This window comes from Aotus nancymaae, unplaced genomic scaffold (genome assembly GCF_030222135.1).
Source record: "Aotus nancymaae isolate 86718 unplaced genomic scaffold, 86718_ANA_hifiasm-v0.15.2.pri h1tg000062l, whole genome shotgun sequence".
NCBI lineage: Eukaryota > Metazoa > Chordata > Mammalia > Primates > Aotidae > Aotus > Aotus nancymaae.
The window spans coordinates 24,572,492-24,587,844 of NW_026988476.1; the positions used below are offsets into that span (position 1 = coordinate 24,572,492).

Below are 15,353 nucleotides of genomic sequence, written 5' to 3' on the forward strand. Positions count from 1 at the left end.
TAATGAGATCTGAACTCAAGTTTAGTCTCCTTAAGCCGCAGCTCCTAGGCCTTCCCAGCCTGCCTTTCACTGTTGCTATCTTAGCAGACCTGACTCCTGATTTAGCCTTCCCACATGCCATCTGTCACTAGAGCTGCAGTTCCTTCCTCTCCTCTCTCTCTTCATCCCTCGAATCCTGATTTGAGCCCTGGCAATCCTCTCGTACGCCTTATGACATGGCTTTGAGAGACCATGTCTTCGAAGAGTGAATAAAGCAATTCTCTCTGAGAGGCAGAGCCACACTGCACATTAACCAAATCAACACACTCAAATGTGTGTCGAACAAGAAGGAAAAAGAATGCTTATTAAGTACCTACTATGTTCCAAGTAATGTGCCAGTTATTTTCAAACCTCCCAACAAGCTTACAGAGCAGGCATTGCAATCATTTAATAATATTTTTAACGTAGACACCACTTTCCCACAGCTGGGCCCACTTTTCAGGAAAACAGTTGCAGCTCTTAGTGGCAAATACAGAGGCAGAGTTCTAGCTGATGAAAATACCACCTGGGCCTACTTCCAATTGGTCTCCTAGTTCCTCAGTTCTGGGCACTTCTGTTCAGCCAACCAAGTCTGATCTTATACAAGTGAATTCCTTCTCCACATCCAGATCTGAATCACCTGTGCTCACTTGCAAACTCTCACTTGTCAACTATTCTGCGCCTGTCCTGAATCGAGTCCAGAGAATCACCTGTGCTGGTCTCCTTCTAAGAAAGAAATGGTCTCCCCGCCTGCTGGCCATGTTTCTAGCTCCCCTAAATCCCATTCCTCCCAGATTACTGCCTAGCCATCTGCTCTTTGGATGACTTTGGAAGTCATCTAGACATCTGCTCTTTTGGAAGGTCGACTTTGCACTAAAATTCATTTTACATTAGATTGTCTGGTATCACGCCCTGATAACCCTAAGAATTCTCCAGGTCCTTTAAAATATGCAATTAAAAAGAAAAGCTACACTTTTGGTCACTTTTTATTTGAACATATAAAATGTACTTTTGTAGATCAGAACACCCTTTAAATAGACAGTGCAGTTTTTTCATAATGGCACCAGTAGGGGACAGGCCCTTACCATTATTAATGAGCACCAGGCACTGTTAGGCACTTCACATGTTCTTCCCCTCAAGTATCCCAGCAACCCTATAGGTGACTAGTAATATCCCCATCTTACACATGGGGAAATAGATTAAGTAACTGTCCATAGTTGCACAGCGGGCCAGATCACATTTGAATACCTTGTCTGCACTCCAGCCTGGCGATAGAGCAAGACTCCATCTCAAAAAAAAAAAAGAAAAGAAAAAAAAATACCTTGTCTAGTTCCCAGAGTCACTGTAAGCCAAGGGATAAGTAAGTTAGTTCAGGAAGGTTCTCGAACTAGCAGATGCCAAGAAGAAATAGACCTACAAGTCATTTATTGGGGGAAATAACTGTGAAAGTTGAAAAAGAGAGAGCAAAAAGCACTACAGCACCATTCCGAGAAAGTCTGTGCTAGGTGGATGGGGTGTCCCTCCTTTGATGCCCTTGGAGGCATCTCATATTGGTCACGAATGGCCCAACCCTATTACCCATGCTGTGCTCAGTTGCTGGCCAGGGGCAGCCCCAGAAAGACATGGCTTTGACATGAAAACTATAGTGAAACCAAAGGGCAGCAGCTGCAGCTGGCTACCACTCAGTGGCAGACTCTCTGGGAGGAGAGCGGAGCAGTGCACCTCCATAACACCATACCACCACAGCTGGAAGTCACAGAGAGACAGAAGAAAAATTTAAAGAAGGCACAGGCTGGGCACAGTGGCTCACGCCTGTAATCCCAGCACTTTGGGAGGCTGAGGCGTGCAGATCACTTGAGCTCAAGAGTTCGAGACCAGCTGGACAACATGGCAAAACCCTTCTCTACAAAAAAATTTTTAAAAAAATTGGCAGGCATCGTGGTGTGCATACCTGGGGTTCCAGGTACTCTGGAGGCTGAGGTGGGAATACAGTGTTGGGCCTGGGAGGTTGAGGCAACAGTGAGCTGTGATTGCACCACTGCATTCCAGCCTGAGTGACAGAGCGAGATTCTGTCTTCTCAAAAAAAAGCACACTTTAGTAATCAAGGGCAACCAGGAAGGCAATGGCCACTTAAGCATCATCTAAATAGTCACACAGATGAATGTGAGACCAGTGGCTTCCAGAATTCTGAATGTCATAAGTTGGAAAGACCAGGAGACCAATTAAAGTCATCAAGGTTTTATTTTTGTTTTTTTCAAGAAAGGACATTAAACAGTTAAATACCACTTGTTATCACCACAATGTAATAGAAGATACTTTAATACCTCCCAAAACAGGAAGAGCATAATTTTAGCATAAAGTCCTTTAACTTGAATAAATTTAGAACAATGAAAAAGCATTGTTCTTGCTAGTCTTGTTTTGCTGCAGTTTAAATAAAAACACCCTCACGAGCTGGGTACCAGTCCATGGACTAGGTCTCAAAACTGTTCGAGGGCATTTAATTATAGGGTGGGGGCCTGGCATGGTGACTCATGCCTGTTATCCCAGCACTTTGGGAGGCCAAGGTGGGTGGATCACGAGGTCGGGAGTTCGAGACCAGCCTAGCCAACATGGTAAAACGCCGTCTCTACTAAAAACACAAAAATTAGCTGGGCGTGGTGGCGGACACCTGTAATCACAGCTAATAGGGAGGCTAACAGGGAGGCTGAGGCAGGAAATCGCTTGAACCTGGAGGTAGAGGTTGCAGTGAGCTGAGATTGCACCACTACACTCTAGCCTAGGTGACAGAGCATGACTCTGTCTCAAAAATATATATATACACATACACATGATGGGGATAGACCTCGGCTCTTCTTGTTTTATTTTTTTTGAGACAAAGTCTTGCTCTTTCACCAGGCTGGAGTCCAGTGGCACAGTCTCAGCTCACTGCAACCGGATTCAAGCAATTCCCCTGCCTCAGCCTCCTGAGTAGCTGGGACTACAGGCATGCACCACCACGTCCAGCTAATTTTTTGTATTTTATTAGAGATGGGGTTTCACCATGGCCAGGATGGTCTCGATCTCCTGACCTCATGATCTGCCTGCCTCAGCCTGCCAAAGTGTTGGGATTATAGGCATGAGCTACCGCACCCAGCCAAACCGGGGATCTTCTAAGACATTTTTCAGCCCTGAGACTCATTCATTCAATTCACAAGTATATACTGTGCACTTCTACATGGCAGGTCCTGTGAACATATTGAGGATCCTAGAAATAAATAAAGTGCTTGTAATAAGGGTGTAAAATCTGGTGAGGGGAGAGAGATAATAAAGAGGTAACCAAATGAATAAGCGACATCATTTCTGTTTGTGGTAAGTGCTACCATAAGGAAGGACCTACTACTTTAGATAGTGTGGTCTAAAAAGGCTTCTCTAAGCAGGTGGCATTTGAGCTAAGACGTGAGGGAGCCAGCCTTTTGAGGCTCTGGGTAAAAAGTAGGAGAGACTCGATTCTCCAGGAATATCAGTGGAAAGGCCTGGAGAAGGGAATGAGCTGGGTATGCCTGAGGAACTGAAGGCAGGCCAGGGTGGGGGCAGGGCCCCTGCAGCCTGCTAGGGAGGCAAGGCATGTTTCCAGGGTGTCCAGCTGAGAACCCCCTCTACTGCTCCAAAAACCTGACTTCCCTGACAGATACTTCTCTTTGTCTAACTATTCTGTAGAAGTCCAGAGGATATTAGAGTGTGAAATTGCTTGGAAAGCGAGGGATGTCTGGGTAGTTTTTCAGAAATCTCCAAAGGGACACATTTACCTTAGCAGGGCCCTCCTTTTTGCAGCCAAAAAAAAAGCGGGGTTGGGGCTGGGGATCAGGCCAATTAGGCCATCTTTCAGGAGTTGACATACATTCAGCAAGCTTGTGAGATTGTTGCATGCATCCAACATGAAAGAGGATTAATTTACAATGAGAACTCTACTACTGCAGGCACCCAAATCCTGCACACTCCGGCCATCACGTTTTCTTCCTGTAGGTACTCCAAATGGGATGACGTCTTCTAATCATGCTTTTGGGATTGGACTATGGGGACTAGGATGCCTGAAAGATGGGCCTGAGTGGCACTGAGATGACTGAGGTGCTGTCTTTGATCTAGAGAGGGCTTGTATTGATCCAGCAGGGGCACTCCCTTCTCACTCCACCTGTCTGTAGCTGCCCCTGTTGCTCCTCTGGGCCATTCTTTCAGATGGCTTTGCATAATTGTGCTCTGACGTTTCCCAAGTTGTCTGATGTCAAGAATTACCAGAGTCTCTTAATAAAAATACAGACTTCCATACCCAATCCCAGAAGATTCTATTTGGAAGGATTTTGTGAATTCCATAAATATGGGTGACTTCCATGAGCAGCCAAAGTGATTCTTATCAAGTGTATTTAGGAAACTGCATTCAGTTTTCATTTTTATTTATTTATTTTATTTAATTTTTGAGACACAGTCTTGCTCCTTCGCCCAGTCTAGAGGGCAGTGGCACAATCTCTGCTCCCTGCAACCTCCGCCCCATGGGTTCATGGGATCCTCCCATCTCAGCCTCCCAAGTAGCTGGGATTACAGGCATGTGCCACCATGCCAGGCTAATTCTTGTATTTTTAGTAGAGACAAGGTTTTTCCATGTTGGCCAGGCTGGTCTCATACTCCTGGCCTCAAGTGATCCGCCCACCTTGGCCTCCCAAAGTGTTGGGTTTATAGGCATTAGCCACCACACTCGGCCTGCATTCAGTTTTTAAACGGTGTTTTCTAACCTTGCTAAATCGTAAAATTGTCTAAAGCATTTGCTGCATTACAGATGCTCAGCCCCAGCCCAAGTGAATAAAAATTACCAAGCCAAGGGCCTGAGAATCTGTATGTTTAGTAAACGCTAGAACTGCATCAAGGAGGTTTGGTAAACACTGTAATTGAGACTTACTTGAAACCTTTAGAAATAACCATTCCCTGTATCTGCAGAGGAACTCAGGGACCTGCTTTTTTTTTTTTTTTTTTTTTTTTTGAGTCAGTATCTCACTCTGTCATCCAGGCTGGAGTACAGCGGCATGCTCAGGGCTCACTGCAGCCTCGACTTCCCAGGCTCAAGCTATTCTTCTGCCTCAGCCTCCAAAGTAGCTAGGACTACAGGGTATGCACCACATGCCCAGCTAAATTTTTTTGAATTTTAGTAGAGACAGGGTCTCACTATGTTGCCCAGGCTGATCTCAAACTCCTGAGCTTAAGCAATCCTCCCTCTGGCCTTCCAAAGTGTTGGGATTGCAGGTGTGAGCCACCATGCCCAGCAGGGATCTGCGTTTTTAAGAAGAGCCCAGGTGACTGTGATGCTCAAGGTTCATGAACCCCTTTGAGAAATAGTGCATTAAACTCTGATGTTGCTACAATTCGTGTCTTTGTTCTTGATGCCAAACCACTGACAGTATTTACTAAGAACTTGCACATTTCCTTGTGTTTGCAAATGTCCTTCACAGCCTCCTGTGTCTGTGTTTTAAAACTTTCTACTTAACTCTGTTTTTTAACTTTATATTAAGAAAAATCTCAAACACACAGAAAATTAAAAATAATAGTTCAAGCCAGGTGGGGTGGCTCACACCTGTAATCCCAGCACTTTGGGAAGCTGAGGCAGGAGGATCATTTGAGGTCAGGAGTTCGAGACCAGCCTGGCCAACATGATAAAACACTGTCTCTACTAAAAATACAAAAATTAGCTAGGCATGGTGGCAGGCACCTGTAATCCCAACTACTAGGGAGGCTGAGGCAGGAGAACTGCTTGAACACAGGCGATGGAGGTTGCAGTGAGCTGAGAGGACACCACTGCCTTCCAGCCTGGGTGACAGAGCAAGACTGTCTCAATAAAACAAAACAAAACAAAACAAAAAAATAATAATAGTTTGATGTACACCTATTATACTTACCACCTGATGCAAGGTTTGCCACATTTATCTATGTGTTTATGTATGTGTTTTTTGCTGAATTATTTCAAAGTCAGTTGCAAACATCTTGACCACTTACTTACCCAGATACCTCAAGCACTAATATATTTTTTAAAAATAAAATGAAAGGGTACCCTCCTTCATAACCACAATACCATGGTCACACCTAACAAAACAAAACTAATAATTCCCTAATATCAGCAAATTTCCAGCCTATGTTCAACATTTCCCCAATTGACCCCAAAATATATTTTTTAAATTATTATTGTTATTATTATTGAGACAGAGTTTTGTTCTTGTCACCCAGGCTGGAGTGCAATGGTGTGATCTCGGCTCCCTGTAACCTCTGCCTCTCGGGTTCAAGCAATTCTCCTGCCTAAGCCTCCCAAGTAGCTGGGATTACAGGCACCTGCCACCACACCCAGATAATTTTTTTGTATTTTTAGTAGTGAAGAGGTTTCACCATGTTGGTCAGGCTGGTCTCAAAACTCCTGACCTCAGGTGATCCACCCACCTCAGCCTCCCAAAGTGCTAGGATTACAGGCTTGAACCACCACGCCCGGCCCCAAATGTCTTTTATAGCTATTTTTTCAAACTTCAATGCAATGAAGGGTTATACATTGCTTACAACTGTCATGTGCCCTAAGTCTCTTTTAATCTGGAGCAGTCCTGCCATTTTTTTCCAGGCCAGTTATCTTGGAGAATGTCTCTGGATTTGTCTGATTGTTTCCTTATGGGGTTACATTACACTTAAAAACAAACAAACAAAAAAACATAATGCTGTGTGTGTGTGTGTCCTCCTTCTATTCCAAACATATGTGTGTGTGTATATATATATATGTATATAAAACATAAAATCAAAGTTTATATTTATATATATACTATATCTATATAGAGAGACACAGGTTTATTTGCTCCTTCCCACCCCACATGGCCTCTTTTTTCCTCTCAGTCACAGCTAATAATAGTATTTTTTGAATACTTGCTACATGCCTGGCACTGTTTTAAGAAATCAAGTGTATTATTTATTTACTTCTCATAATAACAACGAGGTAGGTTTGTTACCAGTAAAACTAAACCACAGAGTGTCAAGTGGCGTGAGGAAGGTCACAGGGCTGGCAAATGACGGGGACTAGGCTTTAAGACTCAGACCTTTGCTTTAGAGCCAGCTTTCTTAAGCAACAAAAATAGAATGATACTAAAGACACTTAAAACTTATCTTTCTAGGCCAATACATATAAACTAGAATCAATCCTTTTTGTCTCCAATAATTTATTATAAACATTTTCAAACATACAGAAAACTTGGAAGAATTAAACGGTGAACATTTTTATCCTCACCACCTATATTCTACAATTAACATTTTGCTGTATTTTTTATCACATTATCTATTTCTCTGTCAATTAATCTATCATATTTTGATGCATTTTTCTCAAGTATAACTTTTTTTAAAAAAAATAAGTGCATAAGGCTGGCTGAGTTGGCTCACGCTTATAATCTCAGCACTTTGGGAGGTCAAGGTGGGAGAAGCGCTCGAGCCAGGAGTTCGAGACTAGCCTGAGCAACATAGTGAACGCTGTCTCTAAAAATATATATGTATTTTTAAAGTGCATGACATTCATAGTATGGTGGTTTAATACTTTATTTGCTCATTGCCCTGCAGATAGGTATTCTAGCATTTTGCTATTACAAATTGCTAAAATTGACATTTTTGTCTTCATACTTTAGTATACGTTATCTTATAGCAATGGTGCTTTTACTTCAGTGGGGTAGAGTCCTAAAAATTTCATCCTCAGGTCATCTGGAAAAGGATACAGAATAGCTCATTCAGTAGATGCCGATACTAGAGGATCACTTTCCACTAGCATACACCAAAGTCTGGGAAGAGCTGCATTTCCTTTCCTTGTGTTATCTTATTACTACTAGAAGAAATGTGAACTTAAAATACACAAACATGGCGTCCTCAGGATGCTTTCTTGATACAAACAATATCTAGATATCCTGGTCCCCATAGGTGTAGGCACTGAGTACTAAGTCCCTATACTTGGTATTCGGAATACTCAGGGTACTTATTGCCTAACCCAGTGCCTGGCACAAAGTGACACAATCAGTATTTTTCAAAGGAATAAACAGAAATATAGTGAACATGGACATAGTAATATCTCTTTTAATGAAAGGATATTTTCATTCATTTTTCAAGTGATGTGAATTTTTAGTACTTGCTATGCATTTCTTAGGATATCTATATCCCCCTGGTCATAAATATTTAAAATTTTGCCTATCTCTGTTGAAACTATTTATCCAATGAACACCAGCTCAAAAGGCAACAGATCCACAGTGTCTTCCTTAATTTTCTAGCAGAATTGCTGGCTCTTCTTGTTTCTCTTAACACTGTGTGTTGCCTCCTCTCAGACCCACTTCACACTGTACTTTTTTTGTGTGGATGTGTGTGTGCACACACATGCCAAGAACATACTTTATGCTACCCACTGGAGGTTGAAGAGAGCATGGTTCTTCTTCTACCTTTGTATCCTCGAATTGCCTAGCAGGGTGATTTATACTCAACAAATACTTTCTGTGAATGAATCAGTGAATGAAATGTAGAAGAGAGGTGCAGTAGGGCAGATAGTGGCCAAATCCTGGAATCTTTGTATGCCAGACCAAGTAGCCTGGAATGTATTCAGTGTCTATTCAGAAATCACAGAAAATGTCTGAGCTAGAGAGTGGAAAGATCAGAACTGAGGAAGGGAGACCAGTGAGTCTAGGACAAGTCCTAGATAGGAAGCAATACAGGCTCAAACAATACTTGGGAGTTACAGACCCAAGTTTTACAGTAGAGTTTCTTTAGGATACTTCTAAAGTTAAGCTTTTGTCAGTAGGCCTGAACTCCTGTAGTGTTTTGTTTTGTTTTAGTTTTCTTACTCACAGTAGAAAAGCTAGAAAATAAATATAGAGAAACAAGACAACAATCCTCAGAAATCCTACCATGTAGAGAAGTTCACCATTAGTCACCATTTTGGTGTAAATGTTTTCAAACATTTTCCTATGGCATATATATGCATTTAAAAATGTGTAATGAATATATGAAATTTTATTTATATATATGTTTGTTATATGAACTTTTGTGTTAGATAAAAGATATCATATGTCTTAACGTTTTATCTTGAGGACTTGGCACAGAACAAGTGTTTGATATATATTTATCAAATGATTAAATGAATAGCAATTATCCATTATCACTTACCTTTATGCAGAGATTTTAATGCTTTTGCTAATTTATAAAGCAAATAATTAAAGATAACAGCTCTAATCCTTTTATATCTAATGCATTTCTTTTGTTTGTTTTAGATTATTCTAGAAGAAATATAAATTAAAAATACACATGAAATCTTTGGGGCTTCTTTTTTTGGGGGGCGGATTTCTTTCCTTTTTTTTTTTTTTTTTTTTTTTTAATGAATAAGAGGTGCTTATGTTGCCCAGACTGGCCTGGAACGCGTAGCCTCGCCTCCTCAAGCACCAGGACAACACACATGAGCCACCGCTGCCCCCTGGGGTTTCTTACTGACACAAACAATACTTAGGCATCCTCTTAGGCAGTGATTTATAAATATGTCAATGATTTATCTAGAATTGGTAATCTTTGGAACATCTAAACCTTTGAATTATTTGATAAAAAGTATTATTCACTCAGAAAACAATTTCTTCCCTTCCCAGATTCCAAGGAGTATCTCTTGGTTAGTACACCATTATGTACTCATTGCCTGTACTTGGTACTCAGAATACTTAGGGTACTTATTGACTAACCCAGTGCCTGGCACAAAGTGACACAATAAGCATTTTTCAAATGAATAAATAGGAATATAATGAACATGGATATAGTCGTATCTCTTAATGAAAGGATATTTTCATTCATTTTTCAAGTGATATGAATATTTAGTACTTGTTAGGCACTTCTTATTTATCAATAATACTAGGTCCAGGTTCACATAGGAAAAATCCACACTTAATACAATACCTTATATTTAGTGAATGCCGTTTTGTTTGTTTGTTTGTTTTTTCCTTTAGAATGATGACTTCACTTTGGGGAAGAGTGAGGCCATATTTCCCCTGGGTTTTATTCATACTCCCTCTTATTTGCCCAGAGGAAAGGAATTGTTAACACACAAATACAAGAATATTGACAGCTCATGTCATGCTCAACTTTATATGTCTTAGAGGGTCCTGAACAGTAAGAATTCAAAATTAGATGTATCAATGTCTTTTCCTAGGTCAAAGGCTGTTGTAAGAACTACACTCTTCCAGTAGATGGCAGTATTTTCATTCACGAGCCTAAGTGGGTTTTTTTTTTCTTTTTTTTTTTGTTTGTTTTATTTTTAGTTTTACTATACCTTTAGTAAGCTGCAGGTGACAATACATAAGTTAATGACATTTCTGTTTCTTTCACTTTCTTTTAAAAAATTCACTCTTGGGAGCTTCCAAAAGCCTTAGAAGAACATCTGCTTTGCCTACAATTTGTAGTAAGATACATACCGAAGTAGACCATACTCTCTAATCCTCCCTTTTTCCTGATATGTTATTACTAAAAATTAGCTAATTGATAGTAATCCTTGGAGAAAATCTATCAAGACTTTCTGCCTCTACAGTAACAAAACAAAACAAAAATAAAACACTGACTCCAGAATTCTTGTTTTCTGAATAGGGCAAAATATTCATTAAATTATGCGGATACCTTACCTGTCTGGTTAATAATTAACTTTTTAAAAATCCACATTGTTGCAGTTCGACAAGACCTTTCAAAAACCCTAACAGATGGTTAGGTGCTGTCACGTGTCTGAAACGACCTATACGCTGCAGAAACTAAATTTGAGGAGGAAGGGAAGAAAGCTTTGAAATTCCAGGGACATATGCTGGAATTGGAAAACAAAAGTGTTAATTACTGGAATAATATCTCAGATACTTTCTCTTCAAAACAGTGGATTAGCAGGAGTACGGAAGGCTGGGTCTGAAGCACGCGTTTCACTGCCTTCTGTGAATTACTCCTGTATAAACAAAGCCTCAAGTTGCTGGAGGGCGCAGTGTTTCCTCTGAAATCACGGAGCTAGCCCATATGTAGTCATCAAGTCTTCCTTGCGAATATTCAACTCATATCAAGAGGTACAGAGGTTTTTAGGTTTTAGGGTATTTCCAACCAAACCTTTACTTTCAAGACTAGCAGATGCACTTTCGCAGCCCATACCGCACAACTCAGCCTCCGCGCCGTGCCCCTCTCGCCTCTCGCGCGGCGAGGACCTGAAGCCCCGGTGCGGCCGCGGCCCTGCGCACTCTCCAGATCCAGGTGCACATTGCGGGGCCTGGCGACACCCAATCGCCGACAGGTGGCCTCGCCCCACCTCCTTGCCGCCCAGGGCGGCGCTCGCCTCCACTCCAGGCCAGAAGCCGCAGCCCGCGCGCCAGGCACAGCTCCCCGGACGTGTCTCAGGAGTTGGGCCGCCTCCCCGGGGTTAGAATGGGACGCAGCCGGACGCCGGGCTGGCCTTCAGGAGCTTGCACCAGAGCAAAGGGCATCCGGCACCCGACCCGGGTCAGGCCCTTGGACTAGGGCGGCACGGAGCCCAGCGCCTGGGCACGTCCAACCCTGCGCACTGCCCCTCAGCCTCTTCGGCCCTTTGCCTCCACGACCACCGGAACCCATCCCAGTGTCTGCAGCAGGGACCTCGGGTCTCCACCGCCCGCGGGCCACACTGCTCGGCCACCCCGGGGCCCCAGAAGGGCCGAGGGTCACCCGAGCGGAGGAACCACATTCCCAAGGACGAGCAGCGGGTGGCAGCACCGCCCCCGCCCGAGCGCCCTCGGGTCCCTTTTGCCCTGGCTCGGGTGGCTTGAGTGCCCCGACCCCTCCAGAACACACAGGCGGCCGCGGGAAGAAATTCACCCGGATTCGTCCTCTTCCCCGAACTTCTTCGCTCCTCTCCGAGGTTCCTTCTACCCGACCCTCTGCGCCACCGGCTCCTCCCACTCCGCTCCCCTCCCCTTTTTCGGGTCCCCACTTAGGAATCCGTTCCCCCGCCCCGCGCCGGGTCTGGGGATCCTCCCCCCGGCTCCCCCCTTGAGCCGTCGCCGCCGCCCGGGTTCCTCTCCCCCCGCTCGGGCGCTCCCTGCCAAGCCCATGATGTAATGGTGTATGTTAATCAGTAGCATGTGGGGAGCTCCGGCTCGAGCGGCTCAGTCCTCCGCGAGCCGACACTGGAGGCAGCAGCAAAGGCGGCTGCCGCGGCCCCGACTCTCTCCGCGCAGCCAGCCCCGACGGCATGGCCCGCGGCCCTCGCTCCGGGCGCCCCCAACCCCGCTGAGAGCCGCCGCGGCCCCGGACCCGCGCAAGGGCCCCCGAGCCGCCGGGATGAGCCGCGCCGAGGTGAGCGCTCCCTCCCTACGACCCTCGGCCGGGGACCCGCCGGTCACTGGGGTCCCCCTGCCCGGGGGCTTCCCCCTCCGCCCGAGAAGTTCTGGGAGCCGGGAAGCAGCGTGTTGGAAGCGAGCCGCCCCTGGAAAGCTGAGCCTCTGGGCTCTCTTCCCCGCCGGTGGTGGCCACCAGAACCGGGATAGGACTAGGGGGAACCCCCGCAGCCGAACTTTCTTCTTTGCTGTCGTTGGGGGGCGTGTGCCGGCGGCGCCGATCCGCATTCCCCGCGGGGCCGCCCAGCCCGCCGAAGGGAGCCGCGCTGCGGACCCCAGCCGTCCCCGCGGGCGGCGTGTGGCCCGGGCTGTGCTGCCTTCGGCCTGCGACGCGCGGGCGAGGCGCCGGGCCGGACAGACCCGCCCGTAGGCGGCGGCGGCAGGATGCCTGCTACACACGCGCGCACACACACACACGCACACGCGCGCGCACAGTGACCGCTCCGGCCGGAGCAGGCCCTGGGAGACCTCCCGGGTGGGCTGCCGCGGGGCGGCGCGGGGGAGCCGGGGCTCTGGGTTGTGCCGCCGCCCGCTGGGCGCGGAGCTTTGGGTGGGGAGAGTTTATTTTTGTCTCGAGCTGCTGCCGCGGCTGCTCACGGCCTAAATCCAGAGGGGCGCCTGGCGGTGGAGATGCTGGCTGTTGCTGTAGATGGAGCTGCAGCCGCTAGACTGCTTCTCTGGGAGGAGGAGGAGGAGGAGGAGGAAGAGGAGGAGGAGTAAGAGGAGGAGGAAGGAACTCGGGCTGCCGCTGCCTCCGCCTCTGCTTTGCATTAGCTTCCACCCCCACCCCCGCGCCCCTTCGCAGCCGCATTGCAAGTTTTCTGCGCGGGGAAGATCTGTTGCTGGTGCTGGCGTTCGCAGGCACGGCGCCCGAGGCCACCCCGGGCGGGGCGTGCAGGGAACAGCAGCCGTTAGCAGCGGCAGCAACAGGAAGCCGCGGGGTCTCCTCCTGCACCTGGGAAGCAGGCTTCTCGCTATTCCCCGGCCGGGAATAGCCCATCTCCCGCATCCGGGTGCAGAGGGGGCGGCCGGATTTCGGGGGACCCAACCTTCCGAGGGACGCCCCCACTCCCGGCCCCGGCCCCCTCTGATGCCCTCGTCCCCCAGGGCGCGCTCCTTCGCTGGCCGAGGTCTCACTGCAGCTCTTTCTCTCCTTCCAGTGGTGATCGCCGCTCGGGAATGCGGGCGTGAAGGGTCTGAGCTGCCGCCCAGCGGGGAGGAGACCCCAGGACGCCGGAAATCATCCCGAAGCTGCAAGAAGCGGAGAGAAAGAGAGCATTCTTCATTCAGTTGTGTGCCTTGTGGGAGATTTTTTAAAAAGTCGTTATTTTTTTTTTAAAGACACATTTCCGTGCTACTTGTCATCGTCTCTGGGGAAATCAGCCAGAACCACCGGAACGTAACTGAAACCAGACGAGCAAGGCAGGAGCCCAGGCAGTACCTGCAGCGTCCGGGCACCAGAGCCACCTTGGAACCGGAACGCGTCACCGGCCGCGGGGCTGCGGCTCCGCCAAACTTTGGGGCGGGCGGGGCGGACTGGGGCGCCCAGGGAGCTCTGTAGACCGAGGGCGGCCCCCTAACCATGATGTTTCGCGACCAGGTCGGGGTGCTGGCGGGCTGGTTTAAGGGCTGGAATGAGTGCGAGCAGACTGTTGCGCTGCTGTCGCTGCTCAAGCGCGTGAGCCAGACCCAGGCCCGCTTCCTCCAGCTCTGCCTGGAGCACTCGCTGGCCGACTGCGCCGAGCTGCACATCCTCGAACGCGAGGCCAACAGCCCCGGTAAGTGCGCGGCCGCAGCCGTCCCGCCCGCCCCCCCCAGCTTCCCCGCCTCGGGCCAGGTCGGGGCCCGCCCCCGCCAGCCGCTCCGCCGGGACCCGGACGGCGCGGCCCCGGGAGGTCCTCGGCATCCACCCCATCACAGGCCCCCCGCCGCCTGCTTACCTCCGCCGGCCGCTTGGGGGTTTTGCCCACTGTGAACTCTGTCAGCCCCTTCCCGCGTGGTAGCTACGGTAGCATGAATGATTGATTTTTCTCTCTCATGCAGTTTCCTGAGAAATAAGTAAGTCAGGTCACGTAGAGTCTGGATTTTCTGGGTGTGCGTGTGTGTGTGTGTGTGTGTGTGTGTGTGTGTGTTTTCTCCTTCCTCCTTCTTTTGGGCAACGTGGCTCGCTGGATTTCAGCAACACATGATAGACGTCCAGGACTGCCCTTCAGAAGCCAAGCTTGGATATGGTTGTATGAAGAGTACATGAAAATTCAATTTTATTATTCGTTTTCCCCCACGGATATTCCGGTTTTAGAGCTTCCTCTTCAGAATAATATGTAGGTGACGCTACAGACTAGTAAAATGACATTTGCAATATGTATATTACGGGGTTACGCTTACCACTCGTGACGTTATCCATATTGATACGGATCTTGGAGAAAGGACAGGCATGAATTGGGTTCTTTAATGCTTTTCTTTAGGCAACTTTACTGAATAGAATAGAATCGTTTCATATTACCCTGCTAGTATTTACGGACACTTCAACTAGTATGGAAAGTGAATATAGTCGAAAGGTCCAGCAGTTTCCTATTTGCTGGCGTGGGTGGTGACAGACTGAAATTATATCCTGGCGGGTAGGAGGAAGCTGGGGGATGGGGGAAAAGTCTGATGGTTGTGATTTTCGATAGGGGGAAATTCTTTAGTTCATGCTGCTGCAGGAGGGTGAACAGAGCCCCCAGTGTTTATGCAGAGAAAAGAATGCAGGGCCCTCTTCCAGCTGTTCCATGTTGGAGCTGCGAGCCTGCAAGGCTCAGCAGAGGTCTGGGTTGCCATTTGATGACAAGGTCCAGTCCAGGGCAGTGGGGCCTGGGAGACACTAAAGTGAGTGTGCCTTCAGAGCAGCAAGAAGCAAGCCGGCCTCCTCATTCCTCCTCCCTAGTATGGTGTGCACGATGGTGAAA

At 47.3% G+C, this 15,353-nt stretch overlaps 1 protein-coding gene across 2 annotated transcripts in view; it reads left to right on the forward strand.

Moving 5' to 3' along the window:
• Window positions 1-12,352: 12,352 nt before the first annotated feature.
• SAMD4A (sterile alpha motif domain containing 4A) overlaps window positions 12,353-15,353 on the forward strand; it is a 226,191-nt gene continuing 223,190 nt past the window's right edge. Inside the window, exons 1-2 of one of the 2 annotated variants that reach the window (XM_064365879.1) lie at window positions 12,353-12,367; window positions 13,569-14,186. In XM_064365879.1, the coding sequence (XP_064221949.1) occupies window positions 13,991-14,186 (196 nt within the window). In that variant the 5' untranslated portion in view covers window positions 12,353-12,367; window positions 13,569-13,990. Of the gene's footprint in view, window positions 12,368-13,568; window positions 14,187-15,353 lie in introns of those variants that run through there. The other variant, XM_064365880.1, reaches the window with a different exon arrangement.